This window comes from Molossus molossus, unplaced genomic scaffold, assembly GCF_014108415.1.
Source record: "Molossus molossus isolate mMolMol1 unplaced genomic scaffold, mMolMol1.p scaffold_m16_p_3, whole genome shotgun sequence".
Taxonomy (NCBI): Eukaryota; Metazoa; Chordata; class Mammalia; order Chiroptera; family Molossidae; genus Molossus; species Molossus molossus.
The window spans coordinates 80064436-80091298 of record NW_023425366.1 but is presented as its reverse complement, the minus strand read 5'-3'; the positions used below and the strand labels follow the sequence as shown (position 1 = coordinate 80091298).

General features: G+C 38.1%; 1 protein-coding gene across 2 annotated transcripts; it reads left to right on the top strand.

Moving 5' to 3' along the window:
• The first annotated feature begins 6864 nt into the window (after positions 1–6864).
• STARD4 (StAR related lipid transfer domain containing 4) lies at positions 6865–24831 on the top strand. 2 transcript variants are annotated; one of them, XM_036280713.1, is made up of 6 exons: positions 6865–6962; positions 14255–14369; positions 15434–15483; positions 21090–21216; positions 22076–22190; positions 23050–24831. In XM_036280713.1, the coding sequence occupies exons 2-6, from the start codon at positions 14265–14267 to the stop codon at positions 23277–23279; spliced, it is 627 nt and encodes a 208-aa protein (XP_036136606.1). In that variant the 5' UTR covers positions 6865–6962; positions 14255–14264; the 3' UTR covers positions 23280–24831. The 2 variants fall into 2 exon arrangements, with proteins under 2 accessions (XP_036136606.1, XP_036136608.1); XM_036280715.1 differs by lacking the exon at positions 14255–14369 and having other exon boundaries at positions 6901–6962.
• Positions 24832–26863: the final 2032 nt, after the last annotated feature.

The window sequence follows — 26863 nt, the reverse complement described above, 5'->3', positions numbered from 1 at the left end:
ATTCTCTGCTACCATTTTAGATGTTCCGTCCTTTCCTTGGCAGAGATATATTCCCTTCATTTCTCTTTGCAGACTGACTAGATCTAGATTTAGTTCATCGTTCTCTTGCATAACTTCACTGAAAGTGGCGGAACAACCAACCTACAGCATTATGAACTTTTCCAATGATTTAACCTATAGCTACAGGCTGGATCCAATGTTAGGCAACCACTCATCAACTGTTTAGTCACTGAATACGGGGTCTCCAATTTTCCACATTGCTATGCCTGTCCTCACCACCTGCAGTTTGGACTGTTATGTCAAGAAAACATACATGAGTATCCTTAGGGGTGTGCCCCACTTCTGAAGTTTATATTGGTCAGAGTTCACTTGCAAAGAACAGAATCCACTTTAACTGGTTTAGTCAGAAAGGAAGTTAGTACAGGTGTTTTTCATGGCTCAGAGAATCAGTAGGAGTACTGAAGAAATAATCAAGAAATCCTTTGAGAACAGTTCAACAGAGTGGGGCCAGCAATGCTGATGCTCTGATATCTATTGGGAAACCACCAATATCATAAACCAATCTTGAACTAGGGCAGGGGTTTGGGAAACAGAAACCCATGGTAGAAGTACAGAAGCAGCAAAAGCATGATTTCTACCTTGCAAATGTGTTACAAGTATATTTGATTAGCAGGATCCAAGCCAATTCAGACCTCTAGCTTATCTGTGTGTTGAAAATATCTGTTCTTATGAACTATGATGTACCCAGCTAAAACCTAGCGGTTCTGTTTCTGTGAGAGAAAAAGGAAGAAGGAGATAAAGAACGAGTAGTTAGATTGTGAAGGTAGTATATTAGGATTATTTCTGACCTAGGGCAGGCCCTTAATAATGGACACATTTATGGAAACATAATACAAGTTCTCTCTTTCAGAGAGAAACACCTGAGATCAGAAATATAAGGTCAGGTTTATAAAAGGCAAACTATGTCACAATCACTTTGCATTATGCTTACTCAAGTGCAATACAGTATTCTCTGAGCTGGAATAATGATAAACGCAACCCTCTGGTTAACAAAGTTCATTCTCTGGAGGAGTAATTGACCTTAAAAATTAAAAGTCTCTATCCAATTGAATTTTCCTACGTTTTGTTCTTTTTCAAGTGGTTTTACCTCCCCTATGTCCTCTGATACCCATGATCCAAGGAAATAAGAGCTCTCAGATGTTATCAAGTCAGATTTTAGCTCTTTAACATTTCAGATGTAAACCTAGTTTTGTAAAATGTGCTTTGGAGCAGAGGTCAGCTTTGTGGGTCACAGAGTGTTTGCTGCACATCGTAGTCATGACACTGTAGTGTGAAAGCATCCATATACAGTTCATAGATAAATGAGTGTGCCTATGTTCCAACAAAACTTTATGTACAGAAAAGGTGGGCGACCTAATTTGGAGTGTGAGTTGTAACTGGCCAACCCTTGTTTTAGATACTTGCATGAAATAAATTAAACAAAAAACAAAGCCTTCATCAGAGGTACCTTGTTGATGACTGAAGATGTGGACTCTGGGTGGTCCATTCTCTTTTCCTTGCGTATGTAGAATCCTTTCTTTCACACACTACACTCAACCTAACATCTGGTGTTTGAGACACTTTGCAGTCATTTATCAATGTTCTTCTGAACAGTTTTGAACCTAAACACAACATGAAATTTCTTTAACTTCAATAACCATCTTTATAACGGAGACAGCAAGTTGCTACCAATTGACTCAGCCACACCTGGAGCAACCTGCGTGTTCTTCTGTCAGCCTAACCTGTGGGCTGGACCCCCGCACAGGTTCCTGATATCCTTCCCATACTATGAGTACCTGGGAGCTAGCATGGCTTCTCACACAGGACAGAAGTGCTATCGCTCCTGACAGGGCATTAGCTTTCATACTGAAAGGGAGAATGATCTCTGCCATTCATTATGCATATGGTCTTAGGATAATTACCTAACTTTCCTCTGCTTCAGTTTCCTCATATGCAGGATGGGGGGTCATCGTAGTACCTACTTAGAGCAGTGCCTGGGCTATATCACACATTCCATTGGTGCTATCTGCTAAGGAGAATTTGGTATCAGCTATTTATATCATTTAGGATGATTATAATTTTGTTAATTGGCCTCCATTTTCATCTGAATATTTTGATACATGAACAATTAGTAAAAGTTGAGTTTTGTTTGCTTGTTTTAATTATGGTCTCCTCACATAAATATTTTGTATACATTGGTACAGCATGTTTTACTAAAACATGCCCTAAAAGTGTATTTATTTGTTTTTGTTTTTTTAAAAAAACAAATGAGCATCAGCTTGAAACATTAGGGCATATAGCACAAAACAGTGAAGCACAAGAAGTAAGTAACAGAAATAAACACCATGGTCAATTGAGCATTATACCCATTGATTCTTAACAGTTGCCTGTTCCTCTGGCCTGCTATGTTCTCACACAAATCTTGCTTCCCTGTCTTTTTTGGGGAGTCTTACACACTGGTCAGACTGGTCTTAGATGAGGTAGGTGGTCTAATCCAGGGAGGCTTGTTAAAAGTCACATTCCCAGACCCGCACCCCCAGAGATTCTGATTTAGTAGTTTTAGAATAGGGTTTGAAATCTTTATTTTTCACATGCCTCCCACGATGCTGATGAATGGGAGATTTGGGGATCTGTGCTCCACATCCTCCCTAACTCCCACGCCCTTTGTCTGTGTGCCCACATAGTGCCAAAGGCTATGCCAACCTCTGCAGCCACTGTCTCGAACAGTTACAACAACCCTGCAAAGAAGATATTCTTAACCACACATTACAGGTAAGGAAACTAAGTTTCAGTTATGTTTAAAAAGCTGTGCAAAGTCTTCTGCCTCCTTCTTGACAAGAGCATGTAGTTAATAACCCTAGTTGACATTAGTCCATTTGTTTAAGCATGTAAAAAGTCTCCTTCAAGGGATAGGCCAAGTGTTGTACTTCTGTGAGTCTGGGATTGATTACAAGGAACAGAAACCCATTCACGACATGAAGTTTTATTGAAATGTTATAGGAGCATTTCATGGAATCCAACGTGGAAAATACAGTTTGGCCTTAAGGAAACTCGTTTCAACGTGGCCTTGGTGTGTGTGAAATTTGTAACAACAAAAGAAATACATAATTTTTATATATGTGTTCACTCGACATATGTATAAATAGCCTCACCCAGAAAGTTGCCCGGCTATGTGCAGAAGCTGCTCAGGAATGCAGGAACTCCCTTGTCTCCCCACAGCCAAAGCTAAAAATGTTCAGGTCCTCCTTCCTTAGAGCTAAGTCTAGGATATCCTGTCCCCACACCCCACCCTTTCCCTGGCTCTCCAGGCCATGTGCGGGATAAAACAAAGGGAGAAAGTGTGGCAAGGGAAAAGGGGCCCTCCATTTCCTAAAGCCCCCTTCGTCCTAAATGAGAGAAAAAACCAACTCAAATTGACTTAAAAAAGAAAATAGGAAAAGAAAAGAAATTTAGTGAGTTATGTAAATGAAAAGTTCAGAATTAAATCCAGCTCTGAAATTAGCTGGATTTCACTTTCTTAACTGCCCCAGCTTCAACAGGGTTCCTACAACAGGTATTTTATACACATTTGCCGAATTGAATTAAGGCTGTGAATTTTCCTGTGTCAAATTCTTTAAATATTAAATTTGTCATATTCCCTGCTTTTGATATATAGGGGTTTTATTTTAAATTTATTTTTATTAATGTTAATATTTATTGATATTTTACATATTTTTATTAATATTTTTCAGTAAGTAATATTTGATTTTCTTTTTGATCTAAGAGTTTGGGGGATACATTTTTTTTTTTTTTTTAGTTTTCAAGTAGTTGGGGATATTTATGCATGTGTGTTTTATTTTATTTCTATATTTATTGCCTCCTGGTTAGAAATTATGAATATATTATTCCTGTGTTTTCAACTTTTTTCCACTGTTTTTCTTCTTGGAAATTCTTTCTTTAGATTTGTTAATATAGTTACTCTGATTACAGACAGAGCTGGTCAGGGAAGCTGTTTTGTCTCTTTAGGGTGACTTTCCGCACAGCTGGTCAAATACATTACATGTCTCTTTTATACCTGAAGTCTAGATGTAAAGCTTATTTCCCCATATTCAAATTATTTGGAGAGGGACCTGTCTGTTGTCCTATATACTATGGTTATCTCATGAGTATAACAATAATAGCATATACCTCCTGGGATTGTTACAAGGTTTAAATGAGTCACTGTGTAAAATGCTCAGCACTGTTCCTGATTCATAGTAAGCACACATGAAAAGCTCCAGATGATATATACATATATTTTCTGAACCTGCAGGTCTGCTTTTAGTAGCATTTCAGTTTGATAGACACAGGGTGGTTTTTAATGACCCCAGCTTGTAACCTAGAAAAACATGGCAACAGATGAAGAATAAAAAGCAAAGAAACATAACTCACCTCACTGGACATAAGTGGGATGCAATGACCTGATGCAGCACCCCCTTACACAAAAAGAAAAGCTATTAATCTGGTCTTAAAGAGTTCTGCTAGATTCTGTGAGATAATATGCAGAACTGCCCCGCAATGTACCCATATCTGAATCCTAATAACAAGGGATACTAATTTTCCACTTTTATGAAAAGGGTATGAGAACTTGTTCCTCGCCTCCATTAAACAGCATAAACCTTCTGGGCAGGGATTAGGCTTTTTATTTCTGGTCCCCATGTGTGCCTGACTGACAGCTGTGAAACGCACTGAGTTTTGTGGGAGTTAAGAGCCCCAGTTTTAGACTTCAGTAGACTAAGACCAAATTCCAGTCCAGCTACTCAGAAACTAACCTGCCTTAAGGTAACTTGTTAGTTATTGTTAGACAATTGTGGTCCTTGTTTGCATATAAATGGGTAATAATTTGAGATAGTTGGGAGAAAGTGCTTTGTATAACGTTTTACACACTTGATATTTCATTGAGTCCATTTAACAGCACCCCAGCATAGGTGTGTTTTCACCTATTATAATGGAAAGTGATCAGCTCCTTTTATAGATCAACAATGAGGTAAGATTTATTTATTTATTTATTTTGTTAATCGTCACTGGAGGATATTTTTTTCTTTTTTATCCTCACCCGAGGACATTTTTCGTTCAGATAGAGTGGGAGGAAGAGAGAGAGAGAGAAACATCGACCTGAAAGGGACGCATTGAATGACTGCCTCCTTCCTGCACGACCCAACCGGGGCCGAGGACAAACTGCAACCGAGGTACATGCCCCTAGCCGGAACAGAACCTGGGTCTCTCTGGACCTCAGGCCAATGCTCTAATGCTGAGCCAAACCGGCCAGGGCGATATTTTTCCATTTATATTTTTTTAGAGAGAGTGAAAAGGAGGGAGAGAGAGAGAGAAACATCAATGTGAGAAAGGCACATCAATTGGTTGCCTCCTCCACGACCCTGACTAGGGCCAGGGATTGAACCTGCAACCCAGGTACATGCCCTTGACTAGGAATCAAACTCACAACCCTTCGGTCCAAGGGCCGATGCTCTAACTGCTGAGGCAAATCAGCCAGGGCATTGAGGTAGGATTTTTTTAAAAACCTGCTGATAGCCCTGGCCAGTTTTGCTCAGCGGTTAGAGCGACGGCCTGCGGTCGGGAGAGACCCGGGTTCGGTTCCGTTAAGGGCACGTACCTCGGTTGCAGTTTGTCCCCGGCCCTGGTTAGTCGTGCGGGTGGCAGCCACTCGATGTGTCCCTTCACCAAAAACAAACAAAAAAAACAACAACAACAAAAAAAACCTGCCAATAATAGCTAGCAAATGGAGTGTGGTAATTCTTTTCCTAATGCTAATTTAAAAATACATAAAGTATGATTTATTCTCATTGCAAGTATATCAATAATGACTAACAGTGTAGCATTCCATTCATTCCTAGTCTGGGTTTTCAAACTACATATCCTAGTAAATATAATTAGCAAACACCTTATTTTTAGAATTCAGATTTGCCAAATATCCCATCAGATGGGTGACCTCACAACCACTGGACGAAAAGGTACCTTCAAATAGATGAAAACTAGAGCGCTTCGTGAGGCTGTCAAAGATACCTGCCACACTTCTCTAATTTCAAGTTTGTCTGCCTCCAAACTCCCTTATCTGGGTACAAAGATTCACACCGTGGCAGGGCGCATCATCCTCAGCACTGGCGCCTTTTCTTTAAATATGCTTCTTTTGTTTTTATTTTATTAGAGAGAGGAAGGGAGAGAGAGATAGAAACCTCGATGACAGAGGAACATCCATTGGCTGCCTCCTGCACGCCCCATGCTGGGGATGGAGCCCGCAATCCGGGCTTGTGCCCTGACCGGGAATCGAACCCTCTCGGTCCATGGGGAGACTCTCAATCCACACCGGCGGGGCCTCTTCTTATTTGACTTGAGGTCCTGGGAGGGTGGTGCTTAGGCGTGTTCTAGATCTTAACAGCTGAGGAGAGTTTGGGCCCGCCTAATGCCTTCCTGTCACCATTCACTTCTTTGTGTTTGTATTTCTCTGGGCTGGAATCGTCCGTGGGACACCCCACGTCAGCGAAACGCACACCGCCAGGAAACCCCGGGCAGTTCCCGCTAACTCACACCCACGCGGAATCATTCCATTTTCCGGCGACCAATCAGCACTCTGCACGCTGCCGCGCCAGCCAATCCAAACGAACACACGTTGCTCGGTCCAACTTCTGCTTCTAGCCCCCCGCCGAGTCAAGGTTCGAGCCGGGGGCGTGGCTGGCTGGAGGTTCGGCCCGCCTTCCCCTGAGGAGCTCGATGCCTTCCAATTGGCTGCGACCCGCAGCGGCTCGACGCCCATTGGCTGACACCGCTGCCCCGACGGGCAGGGAAGCTTAGCGAGCTTGAACGCGTCAGCGCTGCGGGGAGCGGCGAGTTCAGTCCGGGTCTGATGCTCCTGAGCTCCGTGCCACTCACTCCTCGCTGCTTCCCAGGTAGCCTTGGGGAAGTGAGCGGGGTCGCGGCGGAAGCCAGGCGGCTTGGTGGGTGGGCGACGGGGCCGGTGCGTTGTCCCGGAGCTGTTGCGGGGAGTGCGGGGAGGGAAGCGGCAGTGGAGGGAGGCCGTGGCGCCCCCGGCGTCCGGGCCGGTGTGGACCTCCCAGGTGAGAGAGAAAACTGAAGGGGGGAGGGGGCAGAGGGCGATCCGGAAGTAACCCAGGGATTGCGCCTCGTCTCTGCACTGCTCAGCAACTTTAAGCGTTTGGACACCGATTAAACCCAGTTTCTTCATTTGTTAAATTGAGAAGGGGTGATAATAGCCTGGCTTCCAGGGCCACGGTGAAGATTCATTAAGGTCAGTTCTGTGAAGGGCACCGTGCTTCCTGGCTATTGTAGGTGCGCAGGCAGCGTAGGGTCCATCCTCTCACTAAGCATTGACCGAGATGGTGATGGTAAGAGGGCTTTTTCCAGTGCTCACTGTGCGAATCTTCCAAGTTCGGTGCTAAGTGTATAAACTTACGCAATTCCTCAAAACATTAGTGTTACTGTTATCCTTAAATTACCAGGGCTATTGTGGTTTCAGAAGTCAGGACGAAATATGAAAAATTCAATATGATATCAGATTTTAAAAAATGTTTTTATTGATTTTTAGAGAGTAAGAGAGAGGGAGAGAGAAACATCTATGTGAGAAACATTGTGTGAGAGAGAAACATCCGCCCATCAGTGCCTCCCTTACACATCCCCACCAGGGATTGAACTGGAAACCTGGGTATGTGCCCTGACAGGGAATGGAAGTGGCCACCCTTGGGTGCATGGGAGGATGCTCAAACAGCTGAGCCACACTAGCCAGGGCTGATGTCAGAATTTTAATGTAAAGTGTCTTCAAGCCAGTGATCAGCTTTCAGCGTTTTACAAAATAGACCATTAGTCTCTGAAGTCAGAAGCCTTGGGTTGGAATTCTGTCTCCATCACTTACTAGTTGTATGATCTTAGACAAGTGACCTAATTTCCTTATTGCTCCTTTTCCTTTCTGTAAAATAGGGATAAGGCTGGATTTTAAGGTTCTTAATGAGGATTAAATGAAAAAATACAAATTAAAGTGGCCAAAAAATTGATCACATAGTAAATGATAAAGAAATGTTAGCTCTGATTATTTTAAACAAAGGACTAGAGTATTAGGAGCTTGAGCATTAACTTGGACGTAAACTTAAGTTGTGCTGTCATTAGAATTCAGTGTTGCCTTGAGTGTTGTAAAAAGTCTCAACACTGTTGTAAAGCTTGTACTACATACAATAAACCAAAATGGGCACTAAACAGAGGAACATTAGTCACATTGCAGAAGTGGGCTTCCTTGTTGTACACCTGCTGTAGACAATCTCAAAAATGAGAAACTTCCTACTTGACTGAGTTGGAAAAGCTAAATTACCTATTCAAGACTGATTGGAAATCATGCATATGCTGAAATTGTTACTTTAAGTAGACAATGTAATGTAATTTAAAAGGCCTTGGTTTGCACAGCATTTTGGGGGGAAATCTGTGGCATGTTAAATTGAAACTATTCACATAAATGAAACTCATATATTGATTGATGGAAGGTCAATTTTGATATAAGCATTTTTAAGTGAATTCTGACTTAATCATACTACATAAGTACAAACAGATTTTGATGGCAATCATATTTATTAGAGGTTGAGATGTTTATTATGTTCTAGAAAATGCAGCCTGTCACCATTTCACTGTGACATATATTTGACGAAAATTGGGGTTGTACTGATCAAAGACTATGGGACTCATAGAAAAATTTTTACTGGAGAAGGCTGCTCACTCTATGATGGCACCCATTATCTACACCAGTGATCACTTCAAAAATATGGACATAGAAAACATGAACAAAAGGGTTAAAGTAAGGAAACAATGAAGATGGACATTACTCAGCACTGTGTAGTAAAACTATCAAAAGCATATAATCTTTTATATGGAGCTGTTAGATTCTGATAAGGTTAAGTGGTATCACTTCTCTCTGAAATGTAAGTGGTGGAGCTGGAGAGTTTCCTGATATTAGGTCAAGAAAGGGAATTAAAGAGTTAGTTAAGAGGGTGTTCAGAATGGTATTTAAAACATTTTCCTGACATTCTCTGCAGATGGAGATTGCAGTAGGGCATATGGCATGCTTTTCTTTCAATTAGCGTGAATGTCCTGTTATATTAGGAGAGTGCCAAGACCTTGATAATCCCTGCCCCGTCTTGGTTCTGGCATATATTTCTAGAGATCCTACATCATGTCTGCCCACACATACATAGTTTAGACAGTAACCATTACTCCCTTTTGGACTTAAGCTTGATGAACAAAAATGCATGCAAGAATTAACTGGTTAAATAGTTTATTGGCTAAAAGAGAGCTTTCCCAGTTTATAGTTTATTCTTTTCCTACTCCGCCACCCTTAAAGTGACTCATTAGCAGTTTTTATTGTTTTAGTTTTTGTTACTGTTGCAGTTAAAAGTTTACTTGAAGGGTGACATAAGCACAAACTGGATTATATCCATTTCTATAGTTCTAGGACCTGGTATATACACTTGGTGAATAAAATAGTAGAATTCTTTGAGAAATTGTTGTTTTTCATTACAGTAATGGAAGTTTTAGTCATTCAAGGATGATTAGTATAAACGGGCCTGCCTTAGATATCTTCAGGTCTTCCAGACCAGTAGCTCACTGTCCACCCATTTTTTTCTGTTTTATTCACTGGGTTCCTACTGTATGCTAGACTTCACATTTCCTGCCCCAGAAGATGTACAGTTAAATAGGGGAGGATGACAAGTGAATAATTAAAGAGTTGCTGTGAGAAAGCACTGGATGGGGAGCTAACCTAATCTTTAGGGGAATCCAGGAAAGAAAAGTAGAAATTGGGCAGTGAAGCTCGGCCAGTTCATGAAAGAGTCCATAAGCCATATTAAGGACTTTAGACTTGATAGTGATCAGTAGGAGTGAATGATTACTAAGGTAAGCACCATAAAGATTCAGATTCTCATTTTTATAGTTTATATTGCTTACATTTTCTGTGCTGGATTTGCACAGAGATAATATTGTTTATGATAACAGTAGCTTTCCATTTCATCTTTGATTTCTATCAGATATTTTTGAAAAAAAATTCTCTTACCTGCCAACCACAGGAACCTGGCAGGCAACCTTTGGGTTTAAAGAATTTGTTTAATTATGGTGATCCCAGTAATAGATAAATGAAATTTCTTTTGCAAGTCCTCTCTAAGAACTTATGCTTGTTTATAACATATTCTTGAATAAGGTCTTTGTTCTGGCTATCAAGTTGGCAGTCTTTTGAATGGAAATGGGATATATTCCTGACTGGCAGACTTTTTGAATGAGCTCATTCACATTTAGTCTTCAGGTAGGATCTGTACTTGTTATACATTTGGCATCACTTACATAGGTCCTAAATTTTCTATATTGAATTTTCTAGATATACTTTCCCATGTTTCTGAAGAGATATGCCACCCCAAAATATGCCACTTGGGATAAGGATTATTATTATTTTTTCTTTTTAATTTATGATTGACAGTATTGCAGATGTCCTCCATTCCTCCCACCACCCCCACCCCCTTAGCCTCCCTCCACCCAGCCCTTGCCCCACCCCACACCTTCCCCACACTATTGTCTGTGTCCATGGGCAATACATACATGCATATATGTTCTTTGGTTAATCTCTTCCTGTCCTCTCCACCCTCCTCCCCTCTGAGATCTGCATTCTGTTCCATGCATCCATGCCTCTGGACCTATTTTGTTTGTTAGTTTATTTAGATTACACATATAAGTGAGATCACATGGTATTTGTCTTTCTCTAACTGGCTTATTTTGCTTAGCATAATAATCTCCAGTTCCATCTGTACTGTTGCAAAGGGTAAGAGCTCCTTCTTTCTTACAGCTGCATAGTGTTCCATTGTGTAATTGTACCACAGCTTTTTATCCACTCATCTACTGATGGGCACTTGGGTGGTTTCCAGAGCTTAGCTGTTGTAAATAGTGCTGCTATGAATACAGGGGTGCATATATTCTTTCTGATTGGTGTTCCAGGATTTTTAGGATATATTCCCAGATGTGGGATCACTGGATCAAACATCAGTTCCATTTTTAATTTTTTGAGGAAACTCCATACTGTTTTCCACAGTGGCTGTACCAGTCTGCAGCCAGCAGCATACTAGGGTTCTCTTTTCTCAACATCCTCACCAGCACTTGTTTGTTGATGGTAGCCATTCTGGTGGGTCTGAGGTGATACCTCATGTAGTTTTAATTTGTATCTCTCTGATGATTAGTGACATTGAGCATTTTTTCATATGTCTGTTGGCCATCTGTATGTCCTCTTTGGAGAAGATCTTTTCAGGCCCTTTGCTTGTTTTTTGATTGAATTGTTTGTCTTCCTTGTATTGAGTTGTGTGAGTTCTTTGTATATTTTGGAAATTAACCCTGGGGTAAGGATTATTTTGAGCTGAAGGCAATTAAGCAGCAACAAATGAAAAAAGAGCTATTCCTCCCACTATCTGCCTTAAAGTAGGGCATAAATTTCCCTTTGTGAAGGTCTTCGCTGATTTCTCTTATACACCAGGAGGAGGGCAACTCTTATCACTGGGTATAGAAGGTTGGCATCAAGATGGTCCGCACAAACAAACTTTACTAGAATAACCCCATCTTCTGTTGTTTTCTTCCATATAATTACTTCCCATAATTTATCACCCCTAAAGCCCAACTCCTTTTCCTCTGTCTTGCCACTTCTCCATAATTTATCACTCTTTATTAAAGTGCTGTGCAAGCCCCTGGGTATAGCTACTATTTTGGGTCTCCATTTCTTTTTTATGAAGGCCTCTGTACAGGTAAAAATTAAAATCTTAACATCAAATAAGATTTGTGTACCTTTCTCCTATTAATCTATCTTGCGTCAATTTAATTTGCACATCCCGGAGACAGAACCTTAAGAGTGTAGAGGGAAAGTTATTTTTCTCTCCTACAGTTCTATATCATTTCAGTGTGTATTGTTTTTAATGGCTTGTATGCTCAGTGTTGTGCTATTTAAACATTGACTACAACATTGATTTATTTTTCACCTTTAGTTTTTCAATCAATGGTTTTCAACCCTGGCTGGATAACAGAATGATCATTGAGGCTTTATAAAGGACCTTGATTTCTGGGGCATACCCCAGAACAGACCCACTGGATCACACTGTCTATTCTAGTGGGCCCTGAAATCTAACATCTAAAAAGTGTAAAAAAAAAAAACTTGAGTCAGGCAGAAGTTAAAGTGGTAAAAACAAATCTTGTTTAAGAACTATTGCGATGGGAAATGGAAACCTCAATATAGAACTGTGCTTCCTTCTGACTACAGCAAGGACAAGTGTGAATTTATAGCCAAGGAGCAGAATAGTTGTCACTGGATGGAAAATTATTAACAGGAAACATTAGGGGTAATGAGGATTCTGGCTAAATTGACTTGATAGGATTCTTGCTGAAGGTAGACCAGAGTGGTAAGAATGAGGGTGGGATGAGAAATTTTTGAGGGTGAGGAATTTTCACTAAATTGATCTAGCAGGAGTCTTGCTAAAACTGAACCAAGGGGGCTAAGGACCAACCCGAGAGCTAGGCCTAGTCAAAAAGCAGACTCAGAGGAGACTAAGGAGGGAGTCCTTGTCAATAGCACAACTACTACAAAATATAACAAAGATGATCCTGATGTATGCATCTGTAGTTGAGAACTGAAGCCTTATTGTCACAGAGGCTTGATATGTCATTTATATCTTTTCTTGATCTACTTTTTAGTAGCTTGATGGGTCTGAAATGGACAGCTTTCCCCCCAAAGCCTTTTCTCTGTCAGGCTTTTCCTGGAGTGTACCATGGCACCAAAAGGAGGCAAAGTTAAGACCAAATAGTTCTTGTTTTGCGGCAAACACTGCAACAAAGATTAGGGCCCTGATGTGTTCCAGGCAGTTCTCATTGGTGGGGATATGGTGGTGAATAAGGCAGAAAAGGGCTCCTGCTGTTAGTTGGGGATATGATGGTCAAAGAGTAGAATACAGTATACCGATAAATGAACAATTTAATTTCAGATAGTGATAAGCACTATGAAGGAAATAAAAGAAGGCTATAATAGTGACTTAACAAAAGACTTAGTTAAGGACAAGAGGTCCAAATGGAAAAATTGTCATTATAGGTTGTTATTGATCATGCTCATATTTGGGATCTAGTAATCCAGGTAGAGAAATACCAAGCCCAAAGCCCAAAGTCAGTGACAAGCTTGGTCTATTTGAGGAACAGACAGAAAACTAGTAGGAAAAGAACATTGTAGGTAAATGGGATGTGGGGGAGGTGTGGATAGCAATCTCTTAATTCCTATTAAGGGTGATTTCTAGGTTTTGGACTTTAAGCAATGGGCTCAATTACCCTTTATTAGCAAATTGTTAAGATGGGAAAACTAAGGAAAATTGAGAGAAGCAAGAGGTGCCCATGGGGCATGAAGCTCTGAGTAGGCTTCTGGATCTGGGGCTTAGGAGTGGTGTCTCTCTCCCTCTTTCCCTGGGTCTTCCCATATGTCAGCTTCAGGAGAGCCAGATTTTTGCATGCTTGTATTGTTGATCAAAGGCTCCCAAAGCAGTCATTCTAAAAGAAACCTGCAGAAGCTGCATGGACTTTTCTAACCTAGCCTGGGAAGTCATGCAGAGTCACAGACTTGGTGGGAAGTGTGTTAAAGAATTTGCAGCAGTGTTTTAAAACCATCACATTACAGAATCTCTCTCTCTCTTTTTAAAATATGTTTTTATTGATTTTTTAGAGAGAGAGGAAGGGAGAGAGAGAATCATCAATGTGAGAGAGAAACATTTGTAGGCTGCCTCCTACACGCCCCCTACTGGGGATTGAGCCTGCAACCCAGGCATGTGCCCCAACCAGGAATTGAACCAGGACCTCTCAGTCCATGGCAGGACACTCAATCCACTGAGCCATACTGGCTGGGTGACATTACGGAATCTCTTAAGTTTGTTACCTTTCAAGATTAGCAGTCATTTCTCTTTAAAAATAATGTTGAACAGTACGTTGTCTTTGGAATTATTAGTGATATAGTACTTTTCTACTTTATATAATTAAAATTGTTCTCTTAAAATCGTGAACCATTTATTGATGCTGTGCTGGTGGTTCTACAAGTCTTCATAGGACCATTTTCCTTACACTTACTTAACTGAGTTGTTACCTAACTGAATGTGGTGTTTGCTGATGCTGATCTTGGTCTCTGTCTCAGGGGAACAAAAATGGAAGGCCTGCCTGATGCTGCTGATTTTGCAACTAAACTTAAAAACACTCTCATCCAGTACCATAGCATTGAAGATGATATGTGGCGCGTTGCAAAGAAAACGGTAAATTAGTTTAATTGCTTATGTTTGGGATGTATTTTCTGTCTAATGAATTAGTTAATGACTTTCAGAATAGTGTGGTAAAATATGGACCATACATCAGATGGATATGCAGGATAGATCATTTTGCTAATAAAGTGGGTGGTTTAGCATGTCATAAAGTAACAGACAGAGTAATCCCACACTGCTTTCACTAGTTCTTTAGATATTGGACATGAGAACAGACTCATGGCAACAAGAGCTAAAGAATAGCCTCTTAAGTCAACAGATAGAATGTATCATTATCAACTTAAGGAAGTATAGTAAATGATAGTTTGGAATATTTTCATTTATTTCAACATGCCTGTGAGGGTGGCCAGTTAGTATTCTTTTTTATCGATTTGACTTGCCCAAACTATCACATGGTTGAGTGTTGATGGAGCCAACCCTTGTCTTGTCAATTCTTTCTTCCCTTCAGGTAATTTCTATCTTGAAGTTGTGTGTATTATTTCTGTTTCATACTTTGACCACATGTGTGTATGTGCTTCCTTTAGTAACTTGCTTTTAATTTTATCCATTTAATATTTTGGTTAAGTGTTTTTAGCTATTCTGATGTTCAGAATTTCTTGGGAAATGATCAGAAAAAAAAAATGTAGAAACTAATTCAAGGTAGCATTGTCATTGTAGATGTGAATTGTTTAATGTTTTAAAAGATATGAGCAAGTTCAGAATGAATTATTTAGCATGTCTAATGTCTTAGTCTAAATGTGTCAGTGGATAAGATTGGGATAAGGCAAATAAATAATAATGGCCGATGACATAGAGCCATCACTGAATCTTCACAGTGTTTGAGTCACATTAAACTGCTGAAAAATCTCTTTTGGAGGTCTGTAATTTAAGTAAAATGTGAAGAAATTTGGGATAGAGAAGAAATTCAAATTCATTTGATGGTATAAATAACTTTTATGCATCTCTGAATATTAAGTTTTAATGCAAAGACTAATGTTCTAGACTTATGAAATTGTCAGTTTTATATTCAAGATTCCACTTACGTAATTATCACCATATGCTGTTTTTCATTATTCTAGAGAGATGTCACAATTTGGAGAAAACCTTCAGAAGAATTTAATGGATATCTGTAAGTAAATTCTAATAGTTTTATGTAGCTCTTAAGACATTGTTAAACATTTACACACACACACACACACACACACACACATTAATGATTACTAAATGATCATTACCAATAAAATTAAGCCTTTGCTTTTAAGATTTAAACTTTCTGAGAAGCAAATTACCTTATGAAGTCAAAGCCTATGTCCCTATCCCTTGTGGACTGAGTTGGTGGTGAGGGAATCATAAATAATGATGTGAAATGACTGATACAAATCTTAATTTCTTGGCATTGTGTATAAGATTCTTCTAATACTCTTCTATATTTACTCAGCGTTATAGCATACTTTATGCTAGGAATTTATCTTAAAGAAATCATCAGGCTCATTGCCACATGCATTGCGAGGATGAAAATCCTTCTCAGCAATCGGACTGTGAACATCCCAGACAATGTGGACATCTCTCTGAAGGGCTGCACAGTTATTGTGAAGGGCCCCAGAGGCACCCTGCAGAGGGAATTCAACCACATCAATGTAGAACTCAGTCTCCTTGGAAAGAAGAGGCTTTGGATTGACAGATGGTGGGGAAATAGAAAAGAATTGACCACAATTCATACTATCTGCAGTTATGTACAAAACGTGATCAAGGGTGCTGCACTGGGATTCCATTACAAGATGAGGTCTGTGTATGCTCACTTCCCCATCCACGTCATTATTCAAGAGGATGGTTCTCTTGTTGAAATCAGATAGTTCTTGGGTGAAAAATACATCGGCAGAGTTCGGATGAGGTCAGGTGTTGCTTGTTCAGTAACTCAAGCCCAGAAAGATGAGTTAATTCTTGAAGGAAACAACATTGAACTGTATCAAATTCAGCTGCTTTGACTCAGCAAGCCACACAGTTAAAAACAAGGATATCAGAAAATTTGGGGTAGTATCTATTTTTCTGAAAAAGAAACAGTTCAGCAAACTCATGAATAAAATCTAAGTTGTCCAGCTATAGAAACAGCAATCTGCTGAATGATTTGTCACACTTATTGGTGATATTTTAAAGATGCAATAAAAACCTCATATTGAAAAAAATAAAAATCATCAGAAAGACAATAGTTAAATACTTGTCTCTTCCACCACAGCATTGCTCATAATATTAAAAATTATAAACAACTTGAATAATCAACAGTTGGAGAATGATTAAATTTGGGAACTTATATGATATTTTACAATCTTTAAAAAATACATTTGCAAACATCATTTAAAAACACAAGAAAATGCTAACCATATAATCTAAAGCAAATACAATGAATATTCAACTGTGTATAGCACAATTTTGAGTTGACTTTATATATTTTTATATATTGAAAAATGTTTTTATTTAACACCAGATGCATGCCTCTAGATGGCAATTTTATGGGTGATTTTTATTTCCATTGTTTGGTATTTTTATGTAGTTGAACATAAATTATCCCTTTAACCAGAAAAAAAAAAAAATGTTGCTTAAAAAAGCCAGTGGGGACAATTGCCTTGTGTAATTGGAGTGGAATGTTCACATCCTTAGGACTCAGCCCTTTTAAATAAAACTGGGGTCCGGCCTCACTTACTATATACAGAATGTTCTGAAGTGTATAACACCAGAGATAGCTTTTGCAGAAAGATGAGTCATACAATATTTATGATGAGGACAGGGAAACTGGAGGTGGATTAAGAAAGTTAATCCTGAAACACCAATCAGAAAGAATATATGTACCCCCATGTTCGTAGCAGCACTATTTATAATACCTAAGATCTGGAAACAGTCCAAATGTCCATCAGTAGACGAATGGATAAAAAAGCTGTGCTACATATACATAATGGAGTACTATGCAGCTGTAAGAAAGAAAAATCTCTTATCCTTTGAGACGACATGGAGGGACCTGGAAAGTATTATCCTAAGCGAAACAAGCCAAACAGAGAAAGACAAGTTTCATATGATCTCACTTATTTGTGGAATATAATGAACATAACAGTCTGAGGAATGGGGTAGTCCCAGAGATGTGGAAGTGGGGTACAGACTGACAATCCCCAGAAGAGGGTGTGGTGGGGGAGAGATAAACCACAGAAAATATATGCATGTATGCATGAACAATGGACATGGACAACAAGCTGGGGACAGGGTGGGAGGGGGGAATCAGTGAGGGAAAAAGCAACATCTGGAACAAAAATAAATAAATTAATTAATACATAAATAAAAAACAGAAAAAAAAAAAAAGAAGAAAGTAAGTTAATCCTTTAGATCAGTAATTCCCAGTGGGGGTTGACAAGTATAAAAAGTGATAAGGGAACATTTTGTTTGGTGATTTGAAAGGACTTCACACAGGAGCTAATATCTGAGCTGAGTCTAAAAGGAAGAATGGTTATTTCTTAGGGAATGGAGGATTGATTCATGTCCCAGGCAGAGGGAATTGCATACTGCATAAACACAGATGGGAATCACTTCAAGAAGTTTGTTTAGGGAGGTAGAAGTTGTGTTTGTATAGCTGGAGCAAAGTATGAGGGTGGGGAGAACATACGTGTGCAGGAGTTTTGTCTACTAAGCTAAGAAATTCAGGATGGCACTTACCCTCTGTTTAGCCCCTCTGTTCACCTCCCCGTTCCTCAAAGGATTTTAAATGTACTCTAATAAGATTGTGAAATAGCATCGTGAAATGGGCATGGAGAGCTCAGAGAAGAGGTTTTACCTGTGGGTCCATGGGTAGCTTCTTGAATTTCCCCTAAGATTATATACAAAGTTTTGGATCAGTGTGTATATTCCTGGGAAGACTTTTTTCAGATTTCTAAAGATCAAAAGAGCTAGAGACTGATGCAGTGTTGAGTTGGACACAGACTGCACAAACTAAAAACAAAGCATGCGAGTTGAAAAGGACAAATCAGTCCAGCTGGTGTGGTTCAGTGGTTGAGCATTGACCTGTGCACGAAGAGATTGCCGGTTCAATTCCCAGCCAGGGTACATACCGAGGTTGTGGGCCCAATCCCTAGTGGGGGACATGCAGGAGGTGGCCAGTCGTTGTTCTCTCTCATCAATATTTCTATCTCTCTCTCCCTTTTCCTTCCTCTCTCTCTAAAATCAGTAAAGGAAAAAAATATAAAAATAAAGGGCAAATCAACATGAAAGAGATTTAGTGATGATGATAGTAGATGATAATGATAGCAATGACAATATTTTTTGAATATTTAGGAACTCATCTTATTAAATTTAGGAACTCATCTTATTAAAACATGGTAACTTTGCCCTGGCCGGGTTCAGTTCCCACTAGGCCCTAGCAGCTAGGGGCATGTACCAAAAATAAATAAATAAATAAATAAATAAATAAATAAATAAATAAATAAATAAAATAAAACGTGGTGACTTCTTAATTCTGACTGTTGAAATGAAGTTAAGAGAAAATGAAGAGTCAAAGTTGAATCCAAGATTTCTCATTTGGGTGACTGGATTAATTTATAATATCCCCACCTCCCATTCTCTACCCCAAGTTAGAGAACACAAGAGGGAAGAGCAGATTTAGGATGGAGGAAATAATATAAATTAGAACTTAGAATTTGTAAAATGATAAAACAGCGTCAGACATTTTAAAGAAAACAAACAAAAAAGACCTCCCAGAATGTTGCTCATGGAGTTAAAGCTAGTCCGTCTCTCATTTCTTCTCATTTCTTTCCTGCCCCTAGAAGTAATTGTTATCTTGAAGTTGTGTGTATTATTTCTGTTTCATAATTTGACTAAATGTGTGTATGTGTTTCCTTTAGTAACTTGCTTTTAATTTTATCCATTTAATTTTTTTTTTATTCTCACCCGAGGACATTTTTCCATTTTTTGTTCAGATAGAGTGGGAGGGAGAGGGAGGAACAGAGAGAGAGAGGGAAACATCGATGTGAGAGAGACACATCGAGTGGTTGCCACCCGTATGACCCAACCAGGGACGGGGACAAACTGCAACCAAGGTATGTGCCCTTAGCGGGAACCGAACCTGGGTCTCTTGAACTGCAGGCTGACGCTCTAACCGCTAAGCCAAACTGGCCAGGGCTCCATTTAATATTTTATTTTCAGGATTTAGCCATATAGATCTGTTCTTTCACTTCTACATGTATATACCACAAGGTGTTTCTCTGTTTGCAAATTTGCCTACTGATAACTTTTTAGGTTGCTGTCAATTCTTTCCTATAACATATAGTGCTATAGTAAACTTCATAGTAGCTATCTCCTACACATGTGTGATTTTCTTTGGGTGTATACCTGGATCTTAAGGATATACATCATTCAACTTGACATTGTCAAATTGCTCTCTAAAGTGATGGCAGCAGTTTGGGAGTTCTCATTCCCTTGCCATTCAATACTTATTATTTTAGTTTTTATTTTTTTTTTTCTTTATTGATTTCTTAGAGAGAGAAGGGAAAGGGGGAGAGAGATAGAAACATCGATGAGAGAGAACATTGATTGGCTGCCTCCTACATGCCTCCCACTGGGGATCGGGCCCACAATGTGGACATGTACCCTGACCAGGAATTGAACCGGCGACCTCTTGGTGCATGGGTTGATGCTCAACCACTGAGCCATACCAACCATGCTCAATACTTGTTATTAAGTTTATATTTTCTGCCAATCTGAGGGATATGAGATGGTATCTTATTAGTATTTAGTTGATTATGAATGAAGTTGATCATCTTTGTTAAATTTATTGACATTTCAGGTCAATCTTAACATGTCTTTTGCCCATCTTTTCTTTGGATTGTCTGTCTTTTTTCCATTGGTCTATAGGAATTATATATCCTGCATAATAATCATGTCTGTATATATGTGATGCACATATCTTCTTCCAGCCTATGACTAGTTTTTAAAGAAATTACTTATTTTGTCATGTGTGTTATGCAAGTTTTAAATTTAACTATCTTGTATTATTTGTGTTTTTATGTATTAAAAAAAAATCCCCTTTATCCTGAGGTCACAAAGATGGTCACTTGTATATTTTTTTCAAAGTTTAATAGTTTTGCATTTTACATAGCAGTCTTTACTCTGGAATTAGTTGTTTTGAATGGTGTGAAGTAGTGATTTAGTTTCTATTTTCTTCATTTAGGACAACTAGTAAATCCAAACATCATTTACAGAATAATACATACTTTCCCCACCAATATGTAATGCCACCTTTAAAATATGTCAAGTTTCAGTATTATTCATGAGTCAATTCTGGGTGTTCTATTCCTGGGTGACCTATTTTTCTGTTCCTAATGAAAAGTTTTTAAAAGTCAGGGTAAAAATATATGTATTGATGTTATTAATGTTAGAGCATAACTGGAAAAAGACTATCATACAAAATAAATGGAAGCGTAACTGTTCTGCACGCTGTTTTTGGCCACATTGTAACATGATGGTATTTTTGTTCATAATAACATATAACGTAGCCTTTTCATTTCTCATTAGATTTGAAAACAAAGAGTAAATTCTGATGAAATAATTGATAGAACATAATTTACCAGAAAAGTCTTTGGGATTTACACCCTTTAATAAATCTTAATTAACTTTTGTTCTTTTTGAAATTAGTTCTGAACTGTGAGGGCGTGCTGAAATTTTTTATTCTAATAGTATTTGACCTTAATATTTTTTCTCCAGTTTCAAAGCCCAAGGTGTTATAGATGACGTTGTCAGTAGTGTAATGGATCATATACGTCCAGGTCCCTGTCGCTTGGATTGGGACAGATTAATGACTTCGTTGGACATCTTGGAGCACTTTGAAGAGGTATTTGTTTAGAAACATTACTTCAGATGTGTGCATGTGTGTGTGTGTATGTGTGTGAGAGCGAGAGAGTGAGCGCCCTGTGGGTGTGAGCATGCGTATCCACTTGCAGTCATTGCTTTGAGAATAAGTAGTCATGGCAAAGTTGTCACAAGGGAATCCTTGGTGCCTTTTACAAAGTTGGGCTTTCTCCTAGTAGCTCATGAGTGCCGTCAGAACTGAGTTTGTTTTCCACGGTAGCTCTAGATAGCCTTGCTGCTTAGGAAAACCATCAGCATCTTTCATTGTAAAACTTGACTTGAGGTTCTGAAATCTAAAATTCTGAAAACACCATTTTTTTTTCAGGTTTCCAGGTAATTGTATGTAAGTTTTCTATTTATATTAAACCAAAATCAAAGACCAAGGATAAAAATGCCACCTTAGACTTCAGAGAATTAGGTAACCAAAGTGGCTTGCTCTCTTTTTCTACTTTTATTAATTCAGTTATTGTTGTGTTTGAGTTTCTTTATTGAACTGTGTGGTAGGTTAGTAGAAGTATTTGTGGATTTTATTTTAAATTCCTACTTCTACACCACCTACTTCCACGTTGAATATCATACAGGATACAGAGTGGCTGTACTGAATTAGAGATTTGGATATGGAGTAACTTATCTCTCTCTGTTTTGATTATCTTCTTCATGGGCACCTAGCAGCAGTGAGACTTAGAACAGAGATCTAAACCTGTCAGAATCACTGTAAAAATTATTACTATTAATTGTACATTTTAAATGAGTATTAGTTTCTTGCTAAAGATGAACTTATGATGTATAAGTCTATGTATGTGTCCCTGTAGTAGTAATACCTGTCACCTTTTCGCCTTCAGAATTGCTGTGTGATGCGTTACACCACTGCTGGTCAGCTTTGGAATATCATTTCCCCAAGAGAGTTTGTTGATTTCTCCTACACTGTGGACTATAAAGGAGGGCTTTTATCCTGTGGTAATGATCGCAAAACCTTATATTGTCTTTTAATTTGTTTTAAATACTTGAGTTTCTTAGGCTGGATGTTTCTTTCTATGCAAGATATGATTTCATAATTATTTTATAATCCTAGGCTTTGTTTGCAAATGTGAGCCCTAGGAATTAAATTAACAGTATCAAGAGGGTTCTGAAATCTTTCTAAGTTTTTATTTCCAGTTATGTAGTATATTGCAGGCCACAGCTAACAAATATGGATCACATGCCTCTAAGAAAGAGATCCAATAAATGAAAAATAGCTTCTTATTCATATACAGAGAACAAAATAGACTTAGTATGTGTTAGAATATTGTACTTCCCTGAGTCATATAGTATTCTTCTTTTCAAAATTAAAAATACTGCTATTAGAAGGCTCCTGCTTTCCAAGATATATCTATAGGTAAGTTAATGTATTTTCTGTATATACTTGAGTTGACAGTTGTTAAACATCTACTTGTTTATTCTTAACCAGCTAGTACCAAAGTTGGATATGGGAGCGCCCATGAGGAGTTGGTGGTACCACAGGTTTGATTATTGGCACCTGGAGGCCTGGATGCTACATCCACGATTCTTAGTTTCCAGGGAGTTACCGAGATGACATGATGTTGTCCATCCTGAAGAAATTAGAACTTTCTGCATTACCTATTTAGTCCCCTGTCAGAATTCTACTTGGTCATTTTGTTTTTTTCATTCTTCAATGGCCATTCTTGGGGCTGAATTTTCATCCACAGGAATAACAAGAGAAATATTTAAACAAAAATCTAATAATATTTTTTAATGAGAGTTTTAGACTTCTGTCAGTCATGACCATTAATAGTGTTATTTTAAAATTGTCTTGTAGGGGTAAGTCTTGACTGGAGTGAAAAGAGAGCAGAATTTGTTCGCGGATATAACCACCCCTGCGGTTGGTTTTGTGTCCCACTGAAAGACAATGCAAACCAGAGTCTTTTGACAGGTTATATTCAGACGGATCTGCATGGGATGATTCCTCAGTCGGCAGTAGATACAGCCATGGCAAGCACTTTAATCAACTTCTATGGTGACTTACGGAAAGCCTTACAAAAGGCATAAGGTGTTCAAACTTGTAGTACTGTGGTCCCTGAATCAACTCCTCTCAGCAAAATGGCCTGTAAAGATCATCACCCTTTCCTCTCTTCTTTGTAACCTGTAGACGAATTTGAGATGTTTTTGGGTTATGTTTTTCATGATGTAAATATCCAAGAGAGAGCATTGTCATTTTCTTAAATAGTTCTATGCACATTGTTTGGTATGACAGTATATCTATGAGTGGAGAGTATGTAAGTAGATAACAGTTCTTTGAGCCAAACTCTTAAGAAAATGAATAGCTGCTTGGAAATTAGAGCACAAGCTTCATGCTGTTAGGTTAAAATCTATTTTAGAGCTTTATGCACATTTTGTAAAAGTCATCATTTTTTTCATATTAGTGCTTTACTTTTGGTATGCTCTATGAGTTTGCCAATATCTTGGAATAAAGAAAAAACTCTTATCTATATTTTATAGAAATTAACCTCTTTGTCAATTGACTTGTACTACTTTAAGTATTAAGATCGGAAATAGGAAAAAGATAGATATTATACCTATAGGTTCAAATAAAATGCAATTCAATTTTGATACCTAGATAGCATTATTTTGTAGATACCTTTAAAAATATAGTTGTATCTTTATGTACATTTCTTTTGGGAGTCTTAAAGCATTTATACATAAATAAAAGTATAAAAACTGCCAAATGCGTGCTGGGAACACCTTACTGACTGGACAGTAGTCTGGGTTGTGTGAAATGGGTGGTGTATCCTGTATTTAGCAACAGGGAATCATCTCTCTAGAAGATGAAATTCAATTAATGTTCTGTACATGTTTCAATTTTAAAAGTAACACTCAACTCATAAAGCATTAACTAACTACTCATAAACATTCACAATTGTGATGTAACTTTTGTCTGAAACTGTAACAAATGCAGACATGTGTCCAAATGCTACATGAGTCATTTTATAACTAGAATGGCCTATAATAGGCCTGTTGATTCTATGGCCACCTTAAATGAACATTCCTATACAATTTCAACATTGCAAATGACTCTTTGGCTTTTGAACTCTCCACCTCGTTTACTTCTGAAATGAGAACTGGAGGCGACTCAGTGTGTCCAGGCAAGTTTTTTAATGTATGTTTGTATACATGCACACATCTTCAAATCTGTTTTGTTGTTCAATGTGAGTTCTCTCTGTGTTATTGTTACTGTTTCATTTCATTTTTTGGTTAATATGAAGTCACGTGAGCTCTGGAAACGCATGCCAGAAGGGCCACAAAAGCACAAGAGCGTATAGGGGTTCAAGTGCATAGAGGTTTGATCTGTGTTTTACTTTGTTATGTTTTCCTGAGTTTAAAAAAAGCATCAGTCATGGTTCCTCAGACCTGTTTTGATAAAGTACAAAAAGTTGAACTAGTTTTGTCTTTATTTTTATTGTTTTGCTATTAGTAATGAAGTTCAAAATAAATAAATAAAAGGTTGATGCACTACAATATCCATGGTGAATAATCTCATAGTTTTTAGACGGAAAATAATTTGTTTCATGATCTGGCAGAAGCAATGATGAAATGGTCTCATTTTCTTAACTGGAAATATATTAATCAATATTTTTTTCTAAATTGACTAACTTTGAGTTGCTGGATTTTTCTCCCATTTTTCTTCTTCTTGTAATAGGAAAAGAAAACTCAGCAGTTTAGTTTTCCGTTTCCCACAGGAATTGTTAAATGTTGATTTTGACTTTCTATTTTTTTATTTGGTTTTATTAGTGTAGCATAGGAAGTTTCTTATAATTCAGTATTCAATCTAAGATGATGAAACACCAATAGATGTTCAACGACAAAGGTGCCCAGATTACGGAAAGGATTGGCAACAATGTTGTGCATAAGGGCTACGACTGCCTGACCCGGGTGCCCCTGAACACAAGTGAACGGTCCGCTCTCAGTGACCCTAGTATTCCCTTTGTCCTTTTCAGTGTATACCTCCAGTTAGTGATTCCATAACCGCTGTTTACTGTGGACCCACAGGAGGTAAAAGGATACACATGGAAAAGTTTTCATTGCAACTGAGTCATGGATTGAAAAATTATATTTGAATTACCTGAAATGTAGATGCAGCTTCTAAATGGCGCTTTAGGTCTGCCATGCTCTAGCTGTGTACTTAAAAACAAGCAGCTTTATTGAGGTATAATTTACATACTATACAATTTACCGGTTGTAGGTATACGGTTCAGTGATTTTTTAAAAATACATTTATAGTTGTACAGCCATCACCACAATCCGGTTTCAGAACATTTCACCTTCCAAACAGACCCTGTGCCTGTTTGCAGACTCAGGCCTGACCAAAGTTTAGCACTGTTGCAAGTGTACAGAAGATGAAAAAGATTAGAGTAGGATTTTTTGTTTTTGTTTTTAGGAGTAGCAGTATATTTGAATCTAAGCTCAGGAATCTTGTGTTAATGTATTAAAATATGTTATCTCAAATACATAATGATACAAAAATGTGACGATGTGGGTTGGGACTCGTGAGTCTGCTGTTTCCATAGCAGTGCTATAGCATAGGAAAATAATGTGAAGTCATGTGTCATTTTAAATTTTTAGCAGCATCATTAAACAAAAAAGTAGCTGGAGTTAATTTTAATAATATAATTCATTTAATTCAACAGAACCAGAATATAATTTCAACATGTAGTCAATATTAAAAATCATAAGGATATTCTATATTATTTTATACAAAGTCTTTGAAAGCTTGTGTGTATTGTACTAATTTGGACTAGCCACATTTTAAGTGCTCATTATTCATATGAGGCCAGTAGCCTGTACTGAACAGCACAGTTCTATAGTATATATATTGATTTGTTATTCTATAATGAAGTAGAGAATTTCATGGGATTACTCTTGAATACAAAATATTTTCTGATTTCTGGAGCCTTCAGAGCTTGCTAAATGGGGACTTCCGAACATTAGACATAAATCACTTAGTAGTTGTCAATAAAATAAGTATAGCCCTCAAAAACTTCCTTTAAAGATAACTTTTCATTGGGGCAGTTAATGAAAGAATACAATCTGCCTTGTTATTATGTGGATGATTATTTTCTCTAGTTTATAGCTAGTTTGTATTAGATGTGTATGCAGGAATACTTGGCATAGTGGTTTTTATTACATAGTACCTATTTTTTCATACAAGAAACAGTAATTTATCATGTGATACTTTTGCATGAAATATTAGTTTTATTTTAACTCTTGACTCACTCTTGAAGTTTGACACAATAATCAGCAAAAATAATTGTGAGAATTTAGTGTTCTGCAATTATGTATACTAAAAACTTCTACAGTATGAAAGAGGTTGTAAATGTTCAAAATCTCTTCATTTCACTGATCATTGGGGTTGGATATATTTGGAACTGTAGATTTCTGTGTCTGAAATAATCTCCAGTGCAAAAAGCTTTTAGGTCTGAGTAATTCCCTTTGGCTATAGACAAAAGTTTTACCTGTTTACTCAAGAGTACAATAACATCCTTAAACTTTGTTGTAAATAAAGTCCAGTGTTTTTTAATTTAGCTGGTGCTATAGCTATCCCAACCCTATGGATAAATGAACAGAACCCAGAGAAG

Coding starts and splice junctions, on each gene's coding strand:
- STARD4 (XM_036280713.1), top strand. CDS start 14,265: ATGGAAGGCCTGCCTGATGCTGCTGATTTTGCAACTAAACTTAAAAAC. Junction 14,370..15,433: donor GGCGCGTTGCAAAGAAAACG/GTAAATTAGTTT, acceptor TCATTATTCTAG/AGAGATGTCACAATTTGGAG. Junction 22,191..23,049: donor AGGAGGGCTTTTATCCTGTG/GTAATGATCGCA, acceptor ATTGTCTTGTAG/GGGTAAGTCTTGACTGGAGT.